Source organism: Rhinolophus ferrumequinum, chromosome 15 (genome assembly GCF_004115265.2).
Source record: "Rhinolophus ferrumequinum isolate MPI-CBG mRhiFer1 chromosome 15, mRhiFer1_v1.p, whole genome shotgun sequence".
In the NCBI taxonomy this organism is placed as follows: Eukaryota; Metazoa; Chordata; class Mammalia; order Chiroptera; family Rhinolophidae; genus Rhinolophus; species Rhinolophus ferrumequinum.
The window spans coordinates 2,068,118-2,096,084 of NC_046298.1; the positions used below are offsets into that span (position 1 = coordinate 2,068,118).

Below are 27,967 nucleotides of genomic sequence, written 5' to 3' on the forward strand. Positions count from 1 at the left end.
TGTCATGCAGGGTGTCAGGCGGGGTCTCTGGTCCCGCTCCCCACATAAGAACGCAGGACATGGTGAGGCCAAAAAGGAACACCCATAGGTAGGGAACACCCATAGGTAGGGGAGTCACACCACTATAGTCTCGCTGGCGGCTGGGTTGGAGACACAGGAAGCAGGAGCCACACTATCCACAACCTGCCGTCCACTTCTCTGTGCCAACCAACCAACCCCACTTGCTAGCTGCAATCCGCTGTGCTAACTGCAATCCGCGCTTGCTAGCTCAGCCACCATCCGCTGCTAGCGTAGCCACGGCAGTTATATTAGTGGCCAATGGCTCACTGGTTACAGCTGACGGCCAACTAGCCACAGCTGATGGCCATCCGATCACAGTTGATGGCCATTTACCACCTGAGCCAGCACCTTTCCACGTGAGGCCGAGAGCCTGGAAACTGCACACCTGGCTCTGTCCCCACTAAAGCTTACAGGTCCCAGCTTGGGAGCAAGTGAGACTTAGAGGAACGTGTCAGAGATGCACGGTGCTGCTGAAGTTGTGACACGCGACACCTGAGGGCGGCATCTGAGAGCCAAGCGGGAGACTGAGCCGTGCGGCCTCGCGCCCCTTCCCTCCCCCTGGCTGTCCCGCAGGAAGGCATCTGTGTGGAGCCCCAGTCTGCACACGTGCTTTATTATCCCATAAACAACCGACTCACCACAGAACACTCAGAAAACAGAAGCAACAACCCAAGCCCCCGCATTCAAGTCAAGCAGTGCTGACCTGGCGTTTTCTGCCAGTCTCTCCTCTCCATGGGAGTGATAAAAACTAAGACCCCCCCCATAACGATCCACTTCCCCGCCCCCACCGCTCCCTGACTTCTCCGCTCAGCACGGAATGTTTCTTCCCAGGTGATTACATGTTTTAACTCTGGCTTTCACTGGCTGCAGGTGGTTAAATGGCCTGGGCCCTCCCTTCCCCGAGAGGCGGGGTATGTGGGCTGTCTCCACACCTGCTCTCCTAAGTGACTGCCGAGGCAGCAGGAGCTCACAGGTCAGTGGTCCCCTTCGCTTTGAACTTCTTTGCAGACCTCTCACTTGACCGAAGCTGGAATTTGCTCCCGTAAATGTAGGAAATAAAACCGTCGGTTTCCACGGCGAACACACAGTTTAGCTTGGGGATAACTAAGAAAAGCAGGAGAAAAAGGATGAGGAAAAATGCCTGGCAGGAAGTTAACTTTCATGCAGAATTATCATTCCTAGATGTGTGTACAGAAAGAAGCTAATGAGAATGGGGGGGGCACTGAGCTACAGCACCAGGCTTACGGGGGTTATTCTGCCGTAAGGCCAACTTATTCCCATTTTCAATATAACCCGACATTAGACTTTCCGGGTCAAAGGCTATGAACCAGACTCCAGAAAAACTGCCAGAAACAGGTCTTCTCATCCCACTTTCAGGTGGCCTCATGGCGTTCTGCTTGGTGGGGCAACATGTAAAGCACTTCCTGAGGGTTAAAACGAGAGGCTCCAAGGGGGATGGAGGGGAAGCAGCTCAAAGACTCGGGGAATAAGAACATGCAGCCATGGCTGTGCCGTGTCTGGACTCGCAGCTGCTCACGCTTGTCCACTACAGCCACAAGTTCCAGCACGCTGAGGGGATGAGCCTGCACTGCTTCCGGGGACCGAGGGTCACTGTGGAGGGGCCGCTCCTGGAGCTCCAGGGCAGGTACTGCCTTAGCCTCTCCCTCCCTGTCGCGTGTCTGGCTACAGTCCTGAGAGGTATGGCCGTGCAGCCCTCCTGCCCTGGGCTCCACTGGCCAAGGCTGCCGCTGGGCCAGGGGACAGGTATGATCTCTGCAGGCGTCAATGTGGGGTCAGAAGGTACTTGGAATGTATGCTGACTTGAGGCCAAATCAAACCCTCGCAGGAACAAGGAAAGGGCTGGCGACGTGGCCGGGCGACCACAGCCCACGTCGCCCTCGGACACAGCCTCGTACCTTTCAGGCGGTCTTCCTCGGTGATGATTTTGAAAACGTGCTTTGTTTCTTGTAGAAGGATTCCTGTGACACCCACATAGGAAGGGCATTTAGATTTTGTGACTGCAAAGGAAAAAGGCAGCTCAGACTTGGCTCTTTGTGGTGGGGGGGTGGATAGCGCCAGCCAGGCTGAGCCGGAGGGCAGGAGGTGTGTCCAGAGGGCAGGGACCCAGCTGCCTAAGAAGCCAGGCTTCCCCATCCATGGAGCCCCTGGGACAGTCTGACGGGCGTCCTTTGGGGGGTCCACAGCCATGGGGGTTTGGGCAGGAGTCTGGAGCCAAGAGGTCACACGTGTGTCCAGCACCACAGAGGCCCACAGCCAGGCTTGCCTGGATGGGGCCAAGTCTCCTCACAAGATCTGAGTGAATAGCCATCCATCTTCCCACGGCCCCCCCAAACTCTGGCGCGAGTGGGATCCCATTACAGGCTGCCCAGGAGCAAGCGAGGTGAGCTGCCACCACAGGCAGCAGGCTCCTCCCCTGACTTGGCCCCAGTGCATCCTGGGCACCTGCTGTGTGCCTGGCACTGCCCTAGGTAGGTGTGGGCATGCAGTGCACAAGACCGTCCTGGGTGCCGCTCTCAGGCAGCTGATGTTCTAAGGGGGTGCCGGGGAAACGTGTACCAAACCAGACGATGTATTTTCTGATACAGAGAAGTGGTGTGATGAAAATAAGGAATAAGGACGGGGTAATGGTGGGTAGTCACCTTGGGCGATGGTAGTCCGTCAAGGGAAGTGATACCTGGGCAGGACCTGAATAACGAGGGGTCAGTCTGTGAACACGCAAACTTCTCTGGCCAGAGGGAAGGAGCAAATGCAAAGGCCCTGGGGCAGGACAAGCCTGGTGTGTGAGACGGAGCAAGCCCGTGTGGGTAAACCTGGGGCCGAGGAAACTGGGAGGGGCCTTTCGAGCCCAGTCAGGAGGAGCAGTGTGTCAGCTGGGAGGACAGGCAGCTTCTGTAATCCTGGGGAGATGGTGGGACTTGGATTTGCATGCTGGGACGTGCTGGAGGACTGGGGGTGGGGCTTAGGAAAGAAATGTGGATCCCTTCTAAGCTTTTGGCCCAAACGACCAGGAAAATAGTGTATCTGGACTGTGATGGGGATACCAGGGGAGGGGCTGACCAGAGGAGGAGCCCAGAGCTCTGCTTGGATGCTTCAAGTTTGCAGTGCTCATCGGATGTCCAGGTGGCTAAGTTCAGTGCACAGCTGAATGCATGCGAGTTCTGGGGAAAGCTCTGTGCTGGAGACGACAAGCAGAGAGCTGGCAGTCCACAGCCGACATTCAAAACAAGGGGACTGGATGAAAGGGGCTTTCTGTGCAACATTCGGGCTGTGGGTGAGTGCTAGCAGCTGCTGTGCCCTACAGGGGACCAGCAGGGGTCCCCATGTGGAGAAGGCACACAGAGACCTTCTAGAGAGGAGTGGCCAGACCTGGCTAAGAAGCTTGTCATCTCCACCCACTGCTGGTGAGCTGGGGTACCGGTGTGGCAAGGAGCAAGCCCAACACCCTGACACAGGGCTGGTGGCCCAAGTGATGGCTTGGCCATCCAATGACCATGCGCTCTTAGACAAATTACCTGAGATAATAGCGCCGTGAAGATCTGCCTTTAACAGCTTGGCCTGGATCATCTGTGGCTGCCTGTGAGGCAAACGGAAGCCCTTACTGAATGCCATGACACAAAGTTTTACAGACGTGGGTGGACAGCAGTCACAAGGCATGGGTTCTGCCCCAAAGGGCAAGGCTTCAGAAATGCCACTCACGTGTCTGGCTTGAGACCATTGCACAGGTCCCGGATGTACTGCTTCCAGAGCTCATGCAGAGGAAGAAACAGCTTGTATCTGTGGCAAAGTCAGAAAGGGATAAAAAGTTAGGCAGCAGAGCTTGGGGTTAAAATGTCCACAGTACAGAGCTTGGCTCGATGCCAAGGATGAGCTGGGGTCACTGGGGACTGGATACAGACCCTACGTCTCAAGTCTCGTGCTTTCACCTCTCATAGCTCAGTTTTCTCCCTGGTGGGACCATCTGGAGGCTACGTTTCTACGAGAAGATGGACGTATGCCTCCCTTTGCACCTCATCCTTCCTACTGGCTAGATGCACCTGTGACAGCTGGAGCTCAAGCAGACACCTGAGACCACAAGAGATGGTGGAGCAGCGAGGACGCACCCACATTGCCTGGTCTGACGGCTGTGGAACAGCCTGTTGTTCGCCTGGACTACATTACATAAGCAACTTCAATCTTGGTTAATCCCCTGCTATTCTGAGGTTCTCTGTTACAGGAAGCTGAACTAGGTTAAGCCCTCATTAAACAGGAATAGCTAGTTGCTGTGCAAGACCCCGTGCAAGGTAACAGGTCTGTCTGGAAGGAGAGTGAGCAAGTGGGACGAAAGGGAGGGAGCAGGTGAGAGGACCCCAAAGGCTTCCCTCTGGGGTCACTGTCCCTTGTCCTCACGCCTTATGGGGAATCCAGTTACACGGCCCTGTGGGTTAGAGCAATGAGAACCTCAAGTTCAAACCCAAAGTAGGCCTGGAGGTGGACGACACCAGCAAGACACCCCCCCGCAGGCAGCAGCCCCTCCTCCACCCGAAGCCCAGCTGACTTGGCAGAGGGGCCATGGACCAAGCGACAGACTTGATTTGTCTAGTGGGATGTGGGAGGCGACCCGGCTACAGGTCTTGAAGCAGAAGTCTACAAACAGTCCTAAGACATGCAAACGCAGAGCCCGGCCAAGGGGGTGGGGTGTCAGTCCAAGGGAGGAACGCGTCCTCCCACACAGGCTGATGTGTCCCTTTCATCCGAAACATGTGGGCAGCACGTTCTTTGGCAATAAAACCCCAGTGGGTGACTCTGTCTAGTGCTATGAAAAGCTATAAAGAGATACATGTAAGAAATACCAGTTCCTCTTTTCCTAAGAAAGCTGGAAGGCAAACAGCCCGTTGCCATGGGCAACAGACTGGCTATGGCGGTAGTCTCAATAGTTATGGCCGCAACAGAAGCCGGAGAGTCTCAGCCTTGCTGTCAACAGCCACAGCCAAGCCGAGTCCCAATTGGTAAAGGAAGGCTGCCCCCTGGTGGCAGACACGGGAGAGGCTCCCGTAGCTTATGAGCTGGGGGCGGGGGCGGCTGCCCTAGTCCATGGCAGGCCAGGATTCTGCCCCAGCAGGGAGGGCAGGGCAGCGCGACTTACCTCTGCTGCTCTGGTCTAATGTCGAAGAGCCGCAGGCCTCTCCTCTGCCTGGCAGACAGGCCTCTGGACCTCTTCTTCTTCTCCTTTTGCTTCCGGCGAGTGAAGTACTCCAGAACCACAGCCTTGCGCTGCAGCTGGTCCTCGAGGGCCTGCCGGCTCATGCGGGGCATGCTGCGTGTGAGGAAGGCCCTCACGAAGGCCTCGGCCCGCTGGGCCCCCGCATGCTGTGTGGGGACAAGGCGGCCCGGGGCTCAGGGCGGGCTATGCGCTCCCACACGGCTTCTCCATGGCAGACACGTTGCCTTCCTGGGCCACCGACCTGCCCACAGCCTCCCATCTGCTGACTGTCCCCCACCTACAGCTATCCATTCGAATGCCCGTCTGCGGCTGTCACAGGACAGCCACGTCAACGCTGACTTCCTCCCTGTCCCTCTGAGGGTATTCTGATGAAGATTAAGAAAACCTCTGTATTTGGAAGAAAAGACTGACCTGATCTCTGGCTGGGAGGAAAGACTGAGAAATGTGTGACGACAATATGTGACCAGTAAGGAGCAGATGGAGGCCAGCCGAGTGGAGCCGGGCTATGGCCTTGAAGGGAATGATCCTCACACTCGGGAAAACGGCACACCACCTTCTCTGGGGTGGGCCCAGCCCCCGGGGTAGGGGTTTTGTCACTGTGCCCACGTTGCAATCCCCTTTACTTGGGTTTCCAGTTCTGTGGATGAATCGTGGCTACTCTCCAAGCCTGTTCCCACATCACTTGGGGAAAGGAACTGTCAGCACCCCTCAGGCCCTGCCCCCACGCCCGTGCTCACTCTCTTGTACATACAGCACAGTGTCATGTGACCGTGGCTCTCAGAGAGGACTTCTGGGCAAACCGTCATAATCGTGTATAATTCTTGAAGGAACTCCAAGCATCGCCGCCTCTCGAGCTGGAGACCTCCAATCTGTCCCTCATTCAGGAGCGGCTGCCCGGGTCTGCCACAGCCCAGGGAGCACCACCCACTGGTGTCTCGGCGGGACCATTTCCTGGGCCCCTGTTGCACTGGGCCACAGGCTGCAAACCCCCCGAGGCTCCTGTGTCTGTAGTCATCAAGCCCTCCCCTCAGGGGGGCGGGGAATGAAGGTGTGATGCACATAAGGAGCTCACCGGGGGGAGGGCACGTGGCTTCAGCTTGGTACCTTGGATGCTAACTAAAAATCATCACTATTATCTCTGTAAGGGAACAATTATTTGACTGTGGGCCCTCCTTCATGGAGAAGCCAAAAAAAGTATATCCGTCTTTCAAAATCTTGATTTTGAGGTATCTCCCTCATCATGAGTCACCAGTGGAGCGTGTGCCAAACTGACAAATCATGTTTGCAGCATCCAGGTATACTCCATAAATTCCACTTATGAAATGTGATTTGCCTGCCCTCTTCAAGGGTGAAGGGGACACAGTGACAACGTCAAATGACAGTGCTCACAGGCGCAGGTTTCAGGTGGGCATAGCCTGGCGTCCCCTACATAGTGGGTGATGACACAAGGTCAGGAAGTCCTAGTTAACCAAGCTTGACTTTGGCACGATGGGAAAGGAGGCCAGCATATGAAACAGGCCAACAGAATAACAGAGCTCGAGGGAACCTAACACGGCTACTGGAAAGGTGAGGAGTAAGACCTGGAAAAGGACACCTAAAGCAGCACTAAAGGCTAGAAGCCACCGGGTGGACTTCCTCCCACCTTACCTGAACATCAAACTCTTCCGCCTCTTTCTGAGAAAAGGCATGGTAGATCGCACCTGGGGGAGTGAAGAGCACAAACACGGAATGACTCCTGTTGGGTACGGCTATAAGAGCCAAGAGGCTTTTAACTACGAAAATAATTATGCTTCTTCAGAGATAGGAGAAGATGGCACGGTGTAAAGAGCAGTTTCAAAACTCCCTTGGATGCCTCTTCTCCTACTCTCTGGCCATGTCCATCGTGGAACTCCCAAGGGGGTGCTTTAAAACAGGGCTTCTCAAACAGCAAGGTGTGTAAGAATCTCTGGGTTCTTAGGAAAAAGTGGATTCTTGGCCCCACTGCCACACCCTGCATTCCTAGCAAGTTCTCCATGTCACTGTGGGTCAGCGGGCCACATCTGGAGTCGCAGTGGTTTAAAATACCGTAGTTTAGAAACCTGGGAAGTTGCTCAATTAGTCTAATAAAGTAACTCATCTAAAAGTTATATGATAGGGCTTTCCAGGATGCAGGTGGTTGGCAATATTACATTTTGTTACGTGTAAGATGTTTAAAAAAGATTTTTCACATTTTACTATCTATGAACTTGGGATGTACCCTACAAGTGGTGCCCTAAACTGAGAAAATACAGGTCTTTCTTCAAGATCAAAGTATATCAATCATTGATGTGGTTTCAACTTCTACAAACTTCCACACTCCTCTTTTTTACTTAATTTGTCTGAAGAAGAAAACTAGGGCACTGAGGACAGACTATGGGTCTGAACAGAGTAAGAATGAGAGAAAGGCCTGGTTTAAGGGACAGAAGAATAGAAAATTTGGTTCACACTACACTCTGTAAATTTCATCCCAGCTCCCTTGTGCTTCCCTGAGAACATGTGATGAAGCAAACCAAGTGGCTGCAAGTTTGATGTCTGGAGTTGAGTTCTCCCTTGTGATGGGGAGAGCAACTTACAGGGCCTGGAGCCCCAGGAAGGACTTTGCCTCACCTGTCACAGGTGCCTAGCTTTAGACTTGGGAGGCTTTTGTAACAGTACACATCTAATGGTATTGAGCCCTCACTACTTGCCACGAAACTCACTGAAAGCCACACATATTTCATCTCATTACACTTTCTGAACAATCCTTTAACACAGTTATTATTAAGTTGACACAGGTAGGAACCCGCAGAGGCGGAACTCAAAGTCCTGACCCAAAGCCCCGTTGTAACGGTGTTTCCGCTCCCCTGCCTGTGACTGCCCTGGGTGCTCGCTCCGCTCCGCTCCCGAAGCTTTGCGTTAGTGGTATCACTGCCCAGCAAGCGCCCAGAGCTCTACACCAAACAAGGGTCGTTCACAGAGCAGCAGGTGCCAAGGCACCATTATCAGTAACTGTACTTTACAGAAGGGGACCTCGGTCACCCAGGGAGGAAGCGGCCACATCGGGCCAAGGCCTTGGGCCCTCCTCTAGCTTCAGACCCCACTGAGCAGCCCCCAGAGAACCGGCCTCCAGCTCTGCCATCCACCCTGCGCGGAGGCGGGGTCAGGCTATCCGGGCCCCGGGCCCGTTTCACCGAAGTGAGGTTCCCGTAGGACTCCGCAGCGCTCCTTCTCACCCGCCAGCACCAAGCCCGACCCTTCCCGTCCCACCCCTCCGCCGCTGCGGCCCTCGACCCCTTACTCTTCATCCTCGGACCGCTTCCGGCGCGCTCTGATGACGCCTGCGTCAGGCGCCGCTCAGCGGTACCTTCCGGCTCCTTCAGCAGCGCTCGGCCCCCGCAGCCTCTCTCGTCACAGCCGCGGGTGGACAGGTTCCGGGCACCCGAGCTCGCGCGCCACGCTAAGTCGACAGGCTGCCCGCTCGGACGCAGAGCGGGGGTCGCAGGCGCGCGGAACGCGAGGACGGCGCCGCCGTGACGTCACCGACGCGCGCCGACCTAGAGTGGCGCCGGCGCGCGGGAGCGGCCTCGGCGGCTGGCGCAGGTATGGCCGCTCCCGCGCTCGTCTGTCCCTCGGAGCGGGGCTAGCCTGTGTGTTTTGTGGGCGGGGGAAGGCTAGAAGCCGCAGGGCTGCGGTTAGGGCGTGTGGGATGCTTGATCCTTTCTTTTTTTGTATAGCTCTGAATGATAAGCTTTCAAACATGCACGCAGATGTTTTCCCACTAGTGGTTTTTTTGTGAAATTTCCAGGGGAAGTCGAGTTTTGATGGTATCATTGCAGATGAGTCTGCCCCCCCCCCCCCAACAATTTATTGTGAAAATCTTGAACTATACAGGAAAGGAGAAGAATTTTACAGTGAACACCTGTGCGCCATTCGATTGTACAATTAACGTTTTGCCGTAATTGTACAGGTTTCCTCTGATTGCTGCTTTAAGACATTCAGGCCGGGAGGTTGAGTACTCTAAGAGAAGTGTCATGTACAAGCCCCAAAAGATTAAGCCTCAACTATTAAACAAGCGGGCATCTATGAAAATTAGGACCCTTCTAGTAGAGTTTAAGTAGAAGAAATGGTAATGATCCTGAAGAAGCACCAGCAAATCTGTAATGAGAACATGGAAGGCTTTGTTTTCGGTGAAAGTTGTAATCCTCCAAGTTAAAAAAGTCGGTGTATTATTTTATATATAACATAAAATATAATTTGATAAAATATATGTATATACACATACATATGCATACACATGCACACACGTGTATATACAAGGGGTGATCAAAAACTACAGTGAATGTTTAAAAAAAATTATTACAGTAAAAGACACATTGCTATTAACCCCCTCAAAATACTCCCCCTCCTTTCGAACACACTTATCCCATCATTCTTGCCACTTTCTGAAGGGGTCCTGGAAGTCCTCTTTTGTGAGTGTCTTTAGTTACGCTGTCCTGGCTGCTTCCATGTTCTGAATCGATTCATAACGTTTACCTTTCATGGTCCTCTTGACTTTGGGGAAGAGCCAGAAGTCACATGGTGCCTGATCCAGTGAATAAGGTGGATGAGGACACACCGTAATGTTTTTATTGGACAGAAGTCGCCATATCCGAAGCGATGTGTGACATGGAACGTTGTCATGATGGCGGATGAAACTCTTTGCCCATCTCATGTTAATGTGTTGTTTGTGATCCATGATTTACGGCACACTTTAAAACACACCTTCTCTCAACCGTAGCTCACACCCGACTGACTGCACCAACAAGTTGAAACTTGTCACACACACCGTTACTAAGGTTCGACGCGCCGCTTCCTGTGTTGAAGATCTCTGCCTTTCCGTTGGATGGCACTCAGCAGCAGCAGTCACAGTGTGTTTTGATTACATCTTGTATATGTTCGTATGTATATACATACAGAATTTTTTCTTTCTTTTGTGTTTTTGTGAAGTGGTTAAACCTGGTGTGTTTGAGAGGGATGAGCCCTGTTCTGCTGTTTTAGACAGGAAGGCCTTGTTTGTGCCATGGGATTGACAACAGTACCTGCTTCCTAGGGTGGTGTGGAGCACTCAGTGATATGACGCCCATGTTAAAACAGGGCTGGCACAGACATGGTTTGAGAGATGCTAGCCATCGTTGTCTGCATTCTCACAAAGCTGAAACAGTCCCTGAGGCTCAGTGTTACGAACTTCCCTGGCCCTGCTTTGCCTTTGATCTGATGATTGTCCAGATGTGGTGTATTGAGAAGGGGAACTGGGAGTGGTGGTGGTGGGGGACTGCACACGGGGGCCCCAGCAGTCATTCCTCAAGCTCAATAGTGCCACAGGAGACTGCCCATTCTGACAGCGAGTGAAGGGACCAGGCTGTAAGGTGCCCGTGCTAACATGGGATATTCCTGCCAGGCCAGCCCTGTCCTGCTGGGTCACTGGGTGCTCTGGCTACAAGAAAGGACCGATGCTTACAGGGGGACAACGTAGCAATCCCTTCTGGTCACGAGACAGCACTGTGTTCTAAATTAGTTTAAGAACCATTTGGAATTTTGAACAGCAGGGGCTAGGACACTTGGCATGTGTGACCAAATACCAGTTTCTGAAATCCAGGTTTCTCAGTCTTTCAACCCCCAAAAGTCACTCTTCAAGGCTGTCTTGATCCCAAGTGTCTAAAAACTCAACTGTCATAGATGCTTCCAGTTTCCTGATGAAGTTTTACTCTGAGCTGAACTCAACTGAGGAAAGCTTGGTTTGAGTTTCATGACAGGGTGTCTTAATGAACTGGATGGAGGCTTTTGGGGGTTGTAAGAGATCTTCCCTGGATGTCGTTCCTGAGGCCCTGGAAGGTTTTGCAGGGAAGTCAATGCAGGCTGCATGGGGCAGGCGTGCATGCTGCTGTGTGTTTGCATAGGTCTGAGTCCATGATGGCCCCAAATATGGGAAAGTGGGAGGGAGAACCAAGCTGACAGAAAATCACCCCACACTGCCATTAGGACAGGGCTGGAAAGCAGAGACCTGGTTTTATGATGTTTGACTCCCAAAGCCCCTCCGGAGGTAGGGAACAGACCTCCCCTTCAAGATATTTGAAGCCAGATGGGGACTTGAGCATATTGAAAAATATAATTCAGGGAAAAAGTCAGGCCCTCGGCATCGCTGCCCAACAGGAAAAGGTATGCCCAACAGGAAAAGATGGAGACACCTCTCAGCCTTCCCACGCTCTTCTGTTCTGTCACCTGCAACATCCAGGTTAAGATTTAAAAACCAGTACGTATGACACACAAAGAAGCAGGAACTGTGACCCATAATCCAGACCAGAAATGGTCACTAGAACAGGACCATTGATGACCCACGTTTTAACTGGAAGACAAGGCCTTTAACATACTATTATAAATACGTCAAATGACTTAGTGGAAAAGATGGACAAAATGGGTAAAAAGATGAGGAATTTCAGCAGACACATGGAAATTCTAGAGCTGGAAAAGACTTTTTCTGTTTCCTGTGATGGTAGGTGCCTCCATGTTCAGACTTAACATTTTCATACCTACTGAGAATATGTGCCCAGAGCACACACACCCTTCCTTTTTAATCATGTGATAAATACTGTTTCCCTCGAGCCCCGAGGCCTCTCTGGGCCCCTGTGTCTTGCTTGTTAAATGAAGGGAGCATGGGGACTGTGTCAGGCCCCCTTGTAGCCCCTGCACTGCCCGCTGCTGCAGGGACAAGTCCTGGGAAGCGTGCTTTGTGTGCTCGGGTCCTGGTGGCCACTTCCTGTGGCTGGGAGCCCTCACAGGGGCTTCAGGAACCTGAAGAACTGGCCTGTGGAGGTTACCAGCTGGGGAATAGCTCCACGGCCGGGTTGGTTCCCGTTTTCCATCTTCTCAGGACCCACGTCCATCCTCATTTGTGAGGTTCCTTTTGCCTGTCAGTGTGGTAACAGGAGGACTGGCCTGTTTACCCAGCGCTGGTCTGCAGAGCGCTCAGGCCCTGGGGTGGGCCGCAGCGCTCCTTGTAAGCTTGGAGTGGCTCCTGTGTTTCTCTCAGGTCTTTGGGCTCAATGGGGGACTCCGAGGACCCATGGAGTATGGAAGGAGCATGCGTCTCTAACACACACCTGGAGGCCTTTGCTTTTGGAAAGGACGCCCCCACACTTTCCCCATAGGAGCCAGGAGGGGGGCCGCCGTCCATCTGACACAGGGTGGGGGTGGGTTGGGCGAGTGGTGGAAGAAGTAAGGGCAGAGGTGGCTGGGGTGCCAATGACAGGCCACACTTCGGATTTTTGACAAGGGTCGAGTCTGCTATGAAACCTGTTTTCCTATGTAATGAGGTTCCTTGATTCCCCCAAAAGAGCTGGCATTAATATTAATTCCGCCATTTGGACTATGTCAGCTTACATTGGCATTTGTTATTTATTGGTTTACTTTTTCTTTCCGGGGAGGTCTTGGAGTGTTAGACATAAAAGCTGTCCGCAGTCAAGGCAGGATATCTGAGTCTGTCACGAGGTGGCAGCCTAACACAAGGACTGAATCAGTGGCCGGACGCTTCTTCCAGAGTCTGGAGTAATTGCCTTCCAAGCCTGTCAAAAATCTGGTTTACCAGCCACTTCAAAGACTCTCAGGCCTTGGTACTGAAAACCATGGCCATCCAGGAGCTGGGTTATTTCTCTATAAACAGTGTAACTCGATTTTGATCAATACCTTCCCTGCCAGACAGAACAGTTAACAGAGTCAAGTGGTTTAATAAGATAGAGGTTAAAAGGAGAGAGAAATTATGGGAGCCTGGGGAAGAGGTGTGAGTGTGGATGACATTCAGAAATTGATGGCCTGTCCACGAGGTGGAAGGAGAGGAGCCAGGATTTGTGGGTGCATGTGGCCTGTTACAGGCGGGGCTCCTTCTGGGAAGGTGCGGAATGGATTTCCACTCCTGTCCGCTTTGCTTGCTTTTTGAGGTCCCCTTGTTTTTTCTTTTACTATGAAATGATTTTCTGCTCAGTGGCCTTGTTATTACCAGGGAAAGAGACAGTCATACCTTCAGAGGAAATAATGCACCATCCGGCAGCGATGCAGTGGCATGGGCTCATGAGTTTCATGTGACAAACGTCCTTTGCTGTGTTTGTCGACGTGGGAATTGAGACAACAGGAGCTGAAGTTACTTAGCAAATTGCTACCAATTAAGCCTTATTTAGTTTTTGATGTTGGAAGCTATCTGGTGACATTTATTCCTGACATCTGGGTTAAGACCCACTTGATTGCAATTGTCCCTCCTCCTTATCAAGGGACAGCAAGTGATTGTGGCAGAGAGGTTGCGGGCAGGGAGGACGGCAGGAATGGTGAGCTGCCCGTTGCTCTTACCGCGCTGCCTGTCAGAGTCGCGGGCGTCCACTGAGCTTGAACGAGACTCGCAGAGAGCGCTGGTGAAAGAAGGCACAAATGACTCCGTGTCTGAAACCACCTGGAAGGCACAGAGAGGGGCTGCCTCATGCTGAGGCCGGAGAGTTGGTCCCTAAGCTACAGCTCTTGAAAGACATGAACTACCAAAGCTTACTCAGGAAAAAAAAGTAGGTAACCCGAATAGCCCTATATCTGCTAAAGGAAGAAATTCAATTTATAGTTTAAAACCTTTCTACAAAGAAGACTCCAGGCTATGGTGGATTTAGTGGGGGAATTCTACCAATCATTAAAGGAAGAAATAAAGCCAATTCTATCCAAACTCTTCTAAAAAATTGAAAATAAGGAAACACTTGTGAATTCATTCTATGAGGCCAGCATTACCTTTAATCAAAACCAGAAAATGACTTTATAAGAAAAGAAGACTGCAAGTTAAGATTTCTCATGATTCAGGTATTCTTACCAAAATTTTAGCAGATTGGATCCAACAAAACATGACCAAGTGCAGTTGATCCCAGGTACGCAAAGGCAGCATGACGTTGGAAAATAAACTAACGTAATTCATTTCTAACAGGCTAGAAAGGAAACTAATATAATTATCTCGATAGGTGCAGAACAATAATGTGATAAAACCCAACATCCAGTCATGATTAAAAATCCTCAGTAAACTAAGAATAGAAAGAACTTCTCTCATCTTGCTGACGAGTTTTTATTCTGCTGACATCGTATGTACTGGTGAAAGCTGAAGTGCTTTTGCCATAAGATCAGCAACAAGACAGGGATGTCCGCTGTTACCACTTCTAGTCACGTCTGTGCTGGAGGTGCTAGTTAGTGCAATAAGACATGACGAGAAAAATAAAAGACAGCCTACAATTGGTAAAGGAATAGCAAAACCATCTTTATTTGCTAACAGTATCCTCAGGAATCTACATAAAAGCTACAGAACTTATAAATGCATTTAAAAGGTTGTAAGAAAGAAAGATCAATATGTACAAGTACATTGTGTTTGTATATACTTGCAACAATCAAAGTTAAATGTTAAATAATGCAATTTATACTAGCATCAAAAATGTGAAATACCTAGAGATAAATTTGGCAAAAGATGTGCAAATTGTATAGACCGAAAGCTACAAAACACTGCTGAGAGAAATTAAAGAGACCTAACTAAATGGGATAAGATATACCATGTTCATGGCTCAGAAGACTCAGCATTGTTAAGATGTCAGTTTTCTTTAACTTGATCTATAGATTCAACATAATCTCAATCAAAACCCCAGAAGATTTTTTTTTTTGTAAAAACTGACATGCTAATCTTAAAATTTAGATAGAAGTGCACTAGTCCTCAGATAGGTAAAATAATTTTGAAAAGGAAGAACAAAGTTGGAGGACATGCACAGTGGAAAGGGAGCAGGTAAGTGACTAATTGTGCCTGGCATTTTATGGCCAGACCTCCTTCCATCCACGTGCTGTTGCCAGAGTTGGGTCACCTCACGATACAGACAGAGGGCTGTGCCCACCCTGCTCGTCTTGGGTCATGTTCAGCACCCCCACACGCCTCTCCACAAGCATCCATGTGCTTTCTGCTAACAGACCGCACCTGCAGCCTTTTGGGGGCTGCTCTGAGGCCCTACAGCCTCCCCGACGTGAAGAGAATATGTTCTCCCCGAAGCGAGCCGCCCACAGACAGGACCAACTGCTGTGGGAGAAGAAAAGCCCAGCACCTTCACCTCGAGGCCGGTCAAACTCCAAGGTATAGTTTATGCTACGAACTTCCTGCAGGGTCTGGCTGAGTCCAGGACACCACCTGGAACTGTCACCTGGGACTGCACCCTCGTTTGCCTTCTCCCTTCTCTGTCCTGTTCTCCTTCTTGACTCTGGCTTCTTCAGTGCCCACTTGTTCAAGAAATCATTGCACCCTAGAGAAGCAAGGTCTGGCGAGCTCCTTGCCAGCCTCATAGCTCCTTATTTTCAGACCTTTTCCGTTAGAGATGGCTCTAGGCTTTCCTTCACGAAGAAACCTCCTTAGCTTGTCTCCATTGCTGGCTGGCTCTGTGGACACATCTGTTTCTCCTCACTGGGATGCCTCTCCTGCAGCCAGGAGATGGGGCTTACCCCGTTCCCCTGGACGTCCCTGGTGTTCCACAGCCCTGGGACAGGCACACACGCTGTTCCTGAACAGCACGTGTCTTCACAAAGTTCTGCTCCGAGGGAAGCACGAGGTGTGATCTGCGGACTGTTCCCACCGCCTCCCTGACTGATGTGCAGAGCTGAGGCGTCCCAAGAGGGCAGCTGGAGAGGGAGGCGGGACTCGCGCTGCCGTCCTCAGGCCATTTTGCATGAGCAGTTCAGTCATCCCCAGCCCCCCAGGCAGTACACCTCCTGAATTACACACTCTATTGCTCAGCAATTAAGCAATAATGCAATTAGAACTAATGCAGCGAGGATGATGTGTGGAGCCGCTGGAGACAGGGCTGCATTTAAATATTGAGCAAGATGCAGACAAAAAATAAACATACATATTTTCTACTTGGTTTTTTTTTACATGAAAAGGAATCGGTCTCTGAACACTCGGGGATTTTATGTCATTACGCCTGTTCAGTCTGCCTGCAGCTTTCTGCTGTGAGACGCCTCTGAGGAGTGTCTCCCACGTGGTTTCCACGTTCCTGGTCTCTGCGGTGCAGTGGGCTGGTTCCGCAGGCAGGTCACGTCCGCAGCCACCTGTGCAGCCCCTCTGACGCGTAGCCATGCGTGTCTGGGGACACGAAGACTACTGCCTCATCCCTCATCCCACCCTGTTTCCCCTCCTGGGACCAGGAGGCTGCTGCTGAGGCCGTGAGCTGGAGGAGGGACCCAGGGGCCAAGCCCCTCCCCGGAGCATGGGGTTCCCGTGGCCCCAGGATGGGTCAAGTGTGGGAAAGCCGGCCCTGGACACTCCCACGTGACTTGCTCCCCTGGTTCCAGCGTGAACTACAGACAACACAGCACGTGCTGCGTAAACCACAGTGGCCTGCGTCCCGAGACGGAGCCCTTCTACCTTTTGGTTGTGGCCTTTCCTATGGGAAATGCTGGGTTTTTTCCAGTGGTCTTGCTCACGAAAATCAGTTTCCCAAATTGCTTTGTGTTATGTTGAACCATGTGAAATTGGTGACATTCAACCATTTTGATCTATAAAAATGGCAAATTTGCTGTTATTTGACCAATAAAAATGGCAACTTCAGATGGTTCAACCTAATAATTTCACTAATTCATGTGAAACCAAACATCTGGGGCCCAGTGGCTCGTGTAAAGCCCTTTATTCGGGTTTAGAGTCTTGAGTGGAGCTCCCCTCAGCCCTAGTCTGTGGAGATGGAGCTCGTGCTCCATGTCCTCCCGTCCCACAGGGTCACTGAGATGACGGGTGTGAAATGGCCTCAAGTAACCAGGCACCCACGCATGTCGGCTTCTCGGCCGACTGTTGGGCTGACTCTTGCGTGTAACGAGCAATTCCTCCGCCTCGGCTCTCTGCGTTCCTTCTTTAACCCCACGTTTTTATCTCTTTGGGATAAGGACATTTGGGGACGAGCTCTGGGTACTGGCTGAGCTCCGGGAACTGGCCGAGGTCACTTAAGGAGGCTAAGTCTTATATCTGCTATGGCGGCATCTCATCAAAAGGCAGAACAATTGGGTTAAAAGTGCAAAACTCAATGTGTCAGCTACTTTGTCTCCAGGAGGTTATGCAACCAGTTTGGATCTTTTTTTTTTTTTTTTAAGAAATTGACTTTGTAAGAAAACCTTGAAATTCAGTTTTCCCTTCTCAGAGAGGCTTAGAGACCATGTTACTTATAAAATGTTTTGAAATTCTTAGGATAATAATATCAAAGAGGAAAAGAAGACCATTATCCAAACTTTAAAGCTCCTTAAGTGGTTTAGTCAGCCTTGCCTGTCAGAAGCCTCTGTGACTGTCGTACGGGGCCCCAGGTGGCGGCGGTGGTGTTCCTAGTGGAGTGGGAGGAACTGGAAGGTCTTGTGTGACTTCAGGACCTCCTGAAGTGGAGTTCCTCCTGTTAGTCTTCGGAGACGGCAGACGCTGCCAGGATCCTGGCCCCTTCCCGCTGTGGTGCATGGCAGCCCCACTTTCAGTAGCACCTGCGTCTCTTTGCCTGAGGGCTCTTTCGTCACTGGGCACACCGACCCAGCATCCCAGGGGATCGGCAGCTCCAGGAGCAGTTCTCAAGGACAGACAGCGGTCGATGTATCAAGATCCCAGCTCCCTCTTCCCTTCCCGCTGGGACAGTGGTGACACGTGATTTGCAGTGTCCGAGACTTCCCCAGTGGAATCAGTTTCACTCTCCATGCTGGTGGCAAGGAGCCTGATAACACTGTCTATTGCCTGCCTTCCCTCCTCGTCTTACCTTCCCCCTCCCCTACAGATATTTCACAGTCTCCCAAACAAACTACTTTTGCTCAAATCTTCATGTCAGGCGCTGCATCTGGGGCCACCCAAGCTATGGCATTCAGTACTGTGGGTATGGCACGTGTGTGGTCCCGCCACATTCACTAGAAGTGTCAGAGGACATGCTATTCCTTGGGCATGGCGGGTAGCTGCTTAGTGTCAGAGTGTAGTTAGTAATTATGAGGACCTACGCATCGTCCCTCGGCCTCCCTCTGGGGAGCACTCTCCTCCCAGCCTCAGTCTTTGGGGTAGTGACAGGCTTATGACTCATGCCCAGCCGACGGGAGTGCCATATCTCTCTGGCCACTGCCGCTGGTTCTCAGAGTGCCACTAACCCAATGAGACTTGGAGTGCCACTAACCCCGGACTTTTGCGGAGCTTTGGGGAAAGAGGTGGTGTCTTTGCACGGGTTGGTGATGAGTGGGGTGTAAGCTGGGAGCCACAGGAGAGGGGCCTGCCCACGGCCCACATCCCACTTCAGCTCCGAGGAAAGCAGCCGGGGAAACGGAGGGAGAAGGGCCTGGTAACAGTGTTTGCAGCCCAGATCCACCCATGACTGCCCTTGTCACCATGAGTTGCTTTCTGTCACTTGCAATGTAATCAGTACTGAGCACGCTGCTGACCTGGGGGCGTACGGGGCTCCCGTCTCAGAAGTCGCTGTCCTGGTGGGGGGTGGGCTCCTCTGGAGTGTGGGGATGCAGGAGAAGCCGTGGTCTGGCGCTGGCCTCCACGTAGGTGACACTGCGAGACTGCAGCCTGCCACTGCGTCCTGATCCGGGTCTGGAGGTGCTGGGAAAGCTGCCTTGCTGGCCTTTTCTAGAAGAGAGGTGTGCAAAGTCCGGGCAGGGGGTGGGTACCGTGGCAATGGGAAATGCCGAGATGAGCTGAGGAGGCTGCCCCGTGCCAGCAGTGCCGTCCTGGAACCCCGTGCCACGGGAGCCTCACAGGCAGGTCTCCACTGAGACTGCAGCAGCACTACGTGGGCACCACCCTGTGCCTCGTGGGGGCGGGACCACAGACCTGGGCCGTCCCCTGACTGACTAATGAGGTGTGACTGTGAAGGGTGACCTGGCCACAGCCATGAAGAGCAGTTGAGACAGTGAGTGCTGCTGGTGGCCACGGAGGACGGGGCCAGATGGGACAGGTACAGGTGGAGTCTGGGGGTTGCGGGGAATGTGCAGGCACAGGTGTGCTCTGTAGGCGGGGCCATCGAGGTGAGGCAGGAGAGCCAGGGGCTGTCGGGGGATGGAATTTGTGGGGGGGCGGTGGACCGCTGAGGACGCTCTAGGGACCTGGGCCACGGGGACAGGAAGCAGATCGCTTGGACGTGGCCAGTTGATGTGGCTACACCGAAAGGGCTGGGTCCAAATGTAAACGTTCCTGCTTTTAGTTAACCCGTCAGGTGCCCATCGTGATCTGCTTCAGGCTGGGGTCTGATCCGATTGGATCATTCCTCGTGAAAGTAATTACTTGGCTGAAAGTCTAAAGGTTTGCTTTGAGGCTGTGGGAAATGTCCCTGTGTAAAAAAAGCCCCATCAAAATGTCATTGACAGCTCACTCCTTGCATCGCAACCAGCAAGAAGTCTTCCTTTAAACTTTGCTGTTGGGTGTGGGGACGGCTGGGCACTTAGTGAGGGGACGAGGGGGGAGCATGTCCTCCGCGCTCCCGTGAGACTGTCCTCACATCGGCTCCCCCCGGGGGCCGTGAGGAATACAGGCTCCCAGGCCTCACCCCAGACCTGCGTCTCAGCAGCACCCCGAGGTAGTTTGCAAGAAGCACCAATATAATGGACGTCTCCCCGAGTGTGTTCTCAGATCACACCGTTTCCTCACCAGATGACGGGTGGGACTCGAGCCATACTGAGAAATGGGACGCCAGCTTCTTGTCACATTAAACTTGTCTTGTGGTCCAAACTAAGCCAATCAGAGCCCTTCTCTGGGAATTTGGATTAGGGGTGTGTGTGTGTGTGTGTGTGTATGTGTGTGTGTGTATGTGTGTGTGTCACAGAGAAGGAGGGAGACGCACACGCTCTCCTCAGGCAGCTGGACGTCTAACGCATCCTGCCATCTCTTCCACCGGCTGAGGCCCCTGAGCCAAGGGAGGCAATTGGTGAGCGTGCAAAGACCGAAGTGGGTGTGTGTGACAGTGGGTAGTGATGGCTTTCATGGCCCGGTTCTGGCCCCGTCCTGAAGCACAGCTTCCGTCACCCTTGGGTTCTGTGAGGCTCCCCTCTTGGGATGACTTCCTGTGTTGGCTTTGGCTGGTTGATTGGCTTCTGCTACCCCAGCTAACCACGGCAGCTGGGGCCTGGAGGCAGCAATGGGAACTGACTCTGGTTATGTTCTGTTGGAGAGATGGTGGCGGCAGGGTGTCGGGCTCACAGAAGGCAGGGGGCGCCAAGGGAGTGGGTGGGTGGGAGGCTGAGGCCACAGCCAGGGCCACGCAACAAGGACATCCAGCAAACACAGACCACGGCCCCCGGGAGTGGCCCGAGCTGTCTCTCCCTCCCTCCAGGGGGCACAGTGACTCAGCTCCACCTGTGCTTGTCCCTGAGGCTGCCCTGGGAGCCAGGGTGGGGGCAGGGGGAGATCGGGCCCCTTTGGCCCCCTCGTGCAGCCGCTTCCCACAAATCAGCACACACGGACAGCGTGGTGATTCTCCAAGGAAACACTCATTTTATGCCACTATGAAGAAATCCACGCTGGGCAGCCAACTGTAAAGCTCTGTGTCCTAACCAGAGTGTGGGCAGCGCCTTGGTGGAGGTTATTTATTTGTAGATGGTTCCAGAATGTATGGGGGGGAAGCCGCGAAGGCTGAGCTGTCTAGGTCGTGCTGTGGGCAATAGGGGCTCGGCTGTACAGAGAAGCGGCGGAGTGCCTTCCAGAAAGGTCCGCAGAGGACCGAGCATGGCAGGGGCATCCACCAGCGGGATCTTCTGGGCACCACCCAACCCCCACGTGCTTCCGCTGCACCTGCCCTTGACTGAGCACGTGGCTGAGGAAGGTGGGAAAGCGGAGGGCACAGCCTGTGCCCTGAGGGGTGGTGCCGTCCAGAAGCATCCGCAGCTGTGAAGCCAGACAGGGCAGAGGGAATGTCCTGTGTGGCACAAAAAGTGTCTGCTCCAGTCACGACATGTGCCAAGTGACATCTTCATCTCCGTACCTGAGTACCCGGATGTAGCTGTCCCCCTGACCCCATTGGAATGTCTAAATAATAAGCCCCAGGGGCATTGCACATGGGCTTCTGGAAGAATTCCCATTTCAGTCTTTACCAATGGCACAGAGGGGGACTTCAGGGGTAGTAGCAAGCAAGGACAAAGCCTCTGAGTCTTCTCTCCGCTTTGATGATGTCTGTTCTGTGGGAAGTGCACATGGTCGCATGCGGAACGCCATACATCCTTTGATAAATAAAAACCAATTGCTGACATATTTCCTGCCTGACAGATCGTTTTCTTAGTTCCTGCCTCATAAAATTGAGGGTGGGGGATGGCAAATTTCTCATCTGCCTGACTGATTTTACTTTCCTATGCTGTCAACAAATGCCTCCTTCAGACCGGGGTCTGCCTGTCGTTTGCAAAGCCTCCGCGCGACCGTTTCTGTGGCCGTTTCCATGTCCCCGTGAGTCCGTGTGCAGAAGCCTGGCTCTGACGTTTCCTCAGTTTGATCGGAGTGGAGTTCTCCTTGTTATTTTTGATTAGTGGTGTGCCTGGCTTTGCCCCCCCGCCCCCGCACGCCATCTCCACCTGACAGGTGCCCTCTGATTCACGCGGCACAGTCTCCCAGGCGCCACCCCCTGGGGCTGACGCTGGGTGTCACAGTGCTGCCCACTAGATGTATCCATGCCGAGTGGGCTCTGAGATGCCCACATAGGCTGCCTTTTGCTCAGACACCCTGAGACCCACTGGGTCTTGTTTCCACAGATCAATGCAGCTCAGAAAAAGATGCAGTGGCGCTGCCTCATCTGGTGACAGCCGCTCGTGAAGAAGCATGGAGTTTTGCCCAAACGGCAGCAGCTCCTGTGTGGGGGAATCCACCTGTGTCTTGTCTAATAGGACTCTCCAAGCGTCAGGGTGAGGGAGGGAGGTCTCTCCAGGCCCAGCTCAAATGCCACGTCCACTTTTTCCCACCCACATTTGATGAGCCTCTGCTGTCCCTCCACTGCACGCTGTCACAATTACTCGTTCTCCAGGTCCCTTTCCCTCCATTACTGTGCTCGTCACGGTCAAATCTGAGTTCCAGCCAACTGTGGACGTGTCCACCCCTCCTGCTGGACCATCAGCTCCTTTATGGGGAGGGGCCCCTTCCATTGTCATCTCTTTCCTCTATAGAGGGCTGTTTACAGAGTAATAATCAATGTGTGTTTGTTTAGTGAATAAAAGTAGCTAAGGACCAGGTTTATGCAGACCTTGGGGGTCCATGGCCCCCATGACACCCCACATCCAGAGCCTCCCTCTCCCGAGTCCTGGTTGCCACTCGTTCAGTGCTTGGGCCAAACAGATCCAACTTTTCGGGTGGTGGCGCATGGCACATCACCCCCCCGAATGGGCAAGGTCCCTGCCTGCCATCTGCTCCGAGCCTCCACCCTCAGCCGCCCTGGAGACAGGTCTGAAAGCATCAGCTGCCTGGAGAGCAGCTTTTCATAGAGTAAATGTTCTGAAAACTTGGGAAGTTCTGTCTTTATGAATGGAAACCTCCTTTTTCTTTGATGAAATTCTTTAATTGTATTGCCTTTATCTTATTGCAGCAGTAATAGATGTTCATCACAGAAGAGTCAAACCTCACAGTCAGGCACTGACGTACACACAGTTCCACCTGTCACGGAGACATAAGCTTCCCACACCTCGGCGTGCAGCCTTCCAAACCTTTATCTGTGTGTGTGTCTGCTTCTCTTTCTCTGTGTAATAAAATTGGGATTCAAACCCTATTTTAAACACGCCACAGGAGCTTGCTACTTAAAGAAATTCCAAAGTGGTTCCTGTTGGGATATGAGTAATCCCTCTGGGATTTATTTGTGTTGCTGACTCAGGCAAAATCTGGAAGTCATAAAGTGCTTATGGTTGCGTGTGTATGTGTCTCATAATCTCTGAAAAGTTCTATCTCTGCCTCATATTCATCCATCCATCCATCCATCATCTATCATCCATCTGTCATCCATCCATCTATGACCCATCCATCCACCATCCATCCATCATCCATCAATCCATCCATCCACCCCACCATCCATCTATCCATCCACCCATTTATCATCCATCCATTCATCATCTATCATCTGTCATCCATCCATCCATGACCTACCCATCATCCATCCATCCATCACCCATCCATCACCCATCCACCCACCATCCATCCATGCATCCATCCATCCATTCATTCGTCCATCCATCCATCCATCCATCCATCCATCCATCCATCCATCCATCCACCATCCATCACCCATCCATCCATCCACCATCCATCCATCCATCCATCCATCCATTTATCATCCATCCATCCATCATCTGTCATCCATCCATCCACCATCCATCCATCCATCCATCATCCATCCATACATCATCCATCCATCCATCAGCCATCCATCATCTATCCATCCATCCATCCATCATCCACCTATCCATTCATCCATCCATCCATTCATCCATCCATCACCCATCCATCATCCATCCATCCATCCATCCATCCATCCATCCATCCATCCATCCATTATCCATCACCCATCATCCATGCATCCATTATCCTTCCATCCATCTATCCATCCAGCCATCCATCATCCATACATCCACCATCCATCCATTCATCCATCACTCATCCATCATACATCCACCCACCATCCATCCATGCATCCATCCATCCATTCATCCATCCATCTATTCATCCATCCATCACCCATCCATCATCCATCCATCCATCATCCATCCATCCACCATCCATCCATACAGCCATCCATGATGCATCCATCGTCCATTTGCCTCTCATGTATTTCCTGTTGAGTGTTGAGAGGCTGACATGAAGAGACAGGCAGGGATGCCAGGGCTGGCTTGATTGAGCGCCCTCGCAGGGAGCCTTGCGCAGTCAGTGCCACATATTACTGGTGTTCCCCAAGGACTGGATTACATGGCAGAAGAGGAAGAAGTCTGCTGCACAAATTAAAAATGCTCTATTATTTGCAGCGTGGAGCGGACCAGCTGAAGATCGGCATCTTCTCTTTGAACAACATAACTGAATGTCTCTCAGCCTGAGCCCCTCACTGTATTGATTTGAATTAATTATTTGTGCATTTGTAATCTCCTGACTTCCCCTGCCCAGGAGTGCCCCTCCTCCCCAGCCGTCACCCCCAGCCGGGAAGGCTTTCACAGATCTAGAGACAATCACTCAAGTGGACTCCGATTTCGCTGATGGAGATCCTTCCTTGTAACACTGACGTTCCGTTTTATGGGCATTAACATTCTGAGAAGTGACCGTGGTATGCCCCAGTGCAAAGCACTCGTTCATTCGGACCCAGTTTGGTGAAGCTGTGGGAGGTGGTGGTGGTGGGATCAAACTTTTGCCCTCGAGGGGCTTAGAGCGGGTCAGTGGAGGGGAGCTCAACAACAGCGTGCTGCTTGGCATTTAGGGAGCAGGGGTATTTCAGCTGCCAACAGCCGACCAGGCAGTGTGGGTTATGTAGTTACAGTAGCAGTATGTTGGGAGATTGGGCTGTAGGCACTGCACACCTTCCAAAGCAAAATGGAAGGAACATTTTGTATACTGTGCTTTACTAAAAAAAGACACAGAAAAATCAACAATTGCAAGAAAAGAAAACTCAGGTTTTCTGCAATTCAACTTCGCTGTGTTCTTCAGTCGAAAACTGGGTACATGTTAATCGAAACATCAATGACTTGCTTTGGGAATGGGATTCTGGTGAACTCTACAGCTTCCTTTGCTTTAGGCCTCTTTGGGGACCATTCTGAATGGCCTCAGTGCCCGTGGCCCTATAAGGCCAGTCGAGGGGCCACAGCGGTCAGAGGCTGCTGGGGGCAGAGGCAGGATGCGGGCGCAGAGGGCGGTCTGAGTGCCCGTGGATTTGCCCACAGGTGCTCACAGACTGTACCTGCAGGAGGCAGGACAGCGGGTGAAGGGTGGTATGGGTTGTAGGCAAGTGTGGGCACAGCTGCCATGTGCTGCCTGAAGGAGCCGCGTGGGTCACCAAGAGGAGCTGCTGTCAACCAGGGGGCACCTATCACAGTGGTGCAATGTAGGGGCCCTCCCCTGGGTGTGGGGCACGGCTCCCCTCAGCCCCCCTGCCAGGCCCCCGCTGGGGTGGAGCTTGCCCTCCTCCACCCCTGTCTCCTCGTCCTCATTTTGGCAGCAGTGCTGACCCACAGTCCCTTCTGGCCGACCAGGCATCCTCACAGGCTGGGACCAGAGCTTCTGAACCACCCCCGGTGCATTTGTCCAAGTTGAAATCAGTTGTCTTGTCCTCGGACCTGTCTGCCTTGGGCTGGAAACAAAATCCAAAGGAAAGGGTGTTTTGGGTGGTGAGTCCAGTCTCACAGTCTCTGTTTTTGATGGGTACTTGTCCCTTCTGGTCTGTGTGTATCCCAGAAAATTCAGCGCAGGCTGCCTGTTCTCCGTGCTCACCTTGGAGTGCTCCATGGGGGACCTCAGGGAGCACCTGCCCAGGTGCCCATTGGTCCGCCTTATGGACCCTCAGGCTCACCCAGGCGTGCTGGTCCACAGGGGGCTCGGGGTCAGAGGGATTTGCTCTGGCCTCCTCTGGACCCTAATTTCTCCTCGGTCTCAGTCTGACTGCCATTTGCTTCTGTTGGAGGTTAAACTCCCACTTTAGGGAACTGGCCCGCCTCCCCCACTACTTCCTTCTCGGAAATCCTTGGTCCCCAGGAGCAGATGTAGGGCTCTCTGTGCAGAACACAGGGCAGCCCAGGAGCAGCTGCCCACAGCACACCTGCCTCGTCTCCCGGGTGCATCACCCCCGGACCAGTGGCTTCCGGGCAGGAGCCTGGCTGACTGCGCGTCTGCAGGGGCTGGTTGGGATGATGGGAAATGGCTCCCCAGCTCCAGGGCCCTGGAGTGATCTGGCACAACGTCAGCCCATCGTTGACACGTCCTTTCCATTCAACCTGGCATCCGGGAAGTGCCTTGTTCTTTTCAAGCACAGAGGGCCCATATTTAACATGACATTAGCCTGCTGCAGTATTGAGTTAACTATGAAAAGAGATGATCCTTCTGAAGAGAAGCACTATCCACTAGACAAAATGATTCAATTTACAGCTCGATTGGCGCTGATCAATAGAAATGAAATGTGAGACAACGTAAGGTACCCACCAGAAACAGCAGGCCAGAGACTGCCTTCTCACGGGCAGCCCATCCCATCAGCTCTACACTGTACACTGGGGGTCTCTGCACGTGGGATCGTCCAAATGCACTTCTCTTTTCTCTTTCCCCTCCACTAAATACCGCAGCCTTTGCCAAGGAGTCGGGATGGGCTGGATTCTGCTGAAATAATGAGCAACCCAGGCTCAGCGGCCTGCAGCCTCCAAGGCTGATTCCTCATCGTGCTGCAATTCCAGTGCTGGCCAGCAGGGGACGCGCCGCGCACCGTAGAAACGCGGGACCGAGGCTGGCCGCGTATTTACCGTCCCGAACGTTGCTGGTCATCCTTATCAGAGGAAAAGTGTGTGGGAGGCTCTTGCACTCGCACTGCAACGCCTGGGACTAGAAGCCATGCGCGCCCCTTCTGCCCGCAGCTCACTGTCAGGAACTGATTACGCGGCGCCACCTGCCACAGGACGCCAGGCAGCGCAGTCACCACACGCCAGCCCGGAGGAGATGGAGGTATTTGGTGAGCAATATGAATGACAAGCACACTTGTTTAAAACTGGCTGGATTTTCAAGGAAGCCAAGAGAGCTGGCTACTTAATGCGGCCCTGTCACGGAAGGAAGCATAACGGCCCCCAAGGTGTGTTATACCTTCTTTAAGATGTGTGTAACCTGCCCCAAATACATGTATTTCAGAGGCTCAAAACAATGGCGAGGCTCAATGCATGGAGGAAGAGTGTGGAAGGCCCCATCTTGGCCCCCAATCCCCCTCGAACTGGCAGTGAATCCTGTAACAGTAAATACATCTGGATGTGTAATCTCCAAGTGGGCAAATGGGTTGGTTAATTAGTTTAAACCCAAAGCGGAAAGGCTGGCTGTTGGCTTATATCACACCTCTTCCCAGGGATCTGCTTTCCTTCAGGACCCAGGCTGGGGGCTCCTCTCACTCCTGGCCGCCTGGGGTCCGCTGTCCCTAGGGGACGCTGGGCAAGCACTCTTCTCCTGTCTGCTGAGGGTGGCCTCGGCCAGGTGTCCTGGGCGGCATCCAGGCGAGGGTGCAGCTGGCACAGGGAGCAGGAGGTCACGGCATCCAGGCTGCACTAGGCCCTGAGGCTTAACATTCATACATGGCTATAGAAAGCTTATTTCAAAGTCGTTTTTTATTCAACTGTTATTCAGCAGTATACAATACAGTTTATAAACAAGTGTCGGACCTTGTTTCCAATGTTTATTTAAAAATAAATATTATTGACAGTGAAGTTTAATTATGATAAGATGTATCTTTTTAAAATCAAAATGTCTCAAAAGAAATAATTTAATTAAAAAAGGTAAGCCCCCAAAGAAAAAGTAAATAAAAAAATTCCTAACACAATAATCTACTAAAAATATTTTGCTTTCTCAGAAAGGCTGTGACCCAGCATTTTTACATCGTACCCTAAAGACCGTGCAAAATGAAGACCTGGAGGCCGAGTTTGAACAGAAAAGCACATAGAAGTCGAGAATCATGAATCCCGTGCACCCTGCGTGGGCCA

General features: G+C 52.4%; 2 protein-coding genes across 3 annotated transcripts; one reads left to right on the plus strand and one right to left on the minus strand.

Moving 5' to 3' along the window:
- Positions 1-390: 390 nt before the first annotated feature.
- Positions 391-8,805, minus strand: POP4 (POP4 homolog, ribonuclease P/MRP subunit). Of its 2 annotated transcripts, none has more exons than XM_033128361.1 (7): positions 8,577-8,805; positions 6,929-6,981; positions 5,204-5,374; positions 3,778-3,855; positions 3,594-3,655; positions 1,977-2,078; positions 391-1,164 (listed from the first exon to the last, which is right to left on the minus strand). In XM_033128361.1, exons 2-7 carry the CDS (start codon positions 6,967-6,969, stop codon positions 1,028-1,030), a joined length of 591 nt encoding a protein of 196 aa, XP_032984252.1. In that variant the 5' UTR covers positions 6,970-6,981; positions 8,577-8,805; the 3' UTR covers positions 391-1,027. The 2 variants fall into 2 exon arrangements, with proteins under 2 accessions (XP_032984252.1, XP_032984250.1); XM_033128359.1 differs by having other exon boundaries at positions 393-1,164; positions 5,204-5,427; positions 8,577-8,800.
- On the plus strand, positions 1,563-27,930 carry LOC117034730 (uncharacterized). The gene is made up of 5 exons (XM_033127986.1): positions 1,563-1,705; positions 1,750-1,824; positions 8,489-8,878; positions 10,056-10,211; positions 27,838-27,930. The coding sequence occupies exons 1-5, from the start codon at positions 1,563-1,565 to the stop codon at positions 27,872-27,874; spliced, it is 801 nt and encodes a 266-aa protein (XP_032983877.1). The 3' UTR covers positions 27,875-27,930.
- The last annotated feature ends 37 nt before the right edge of the window (positions 27,931-27,967 follow it).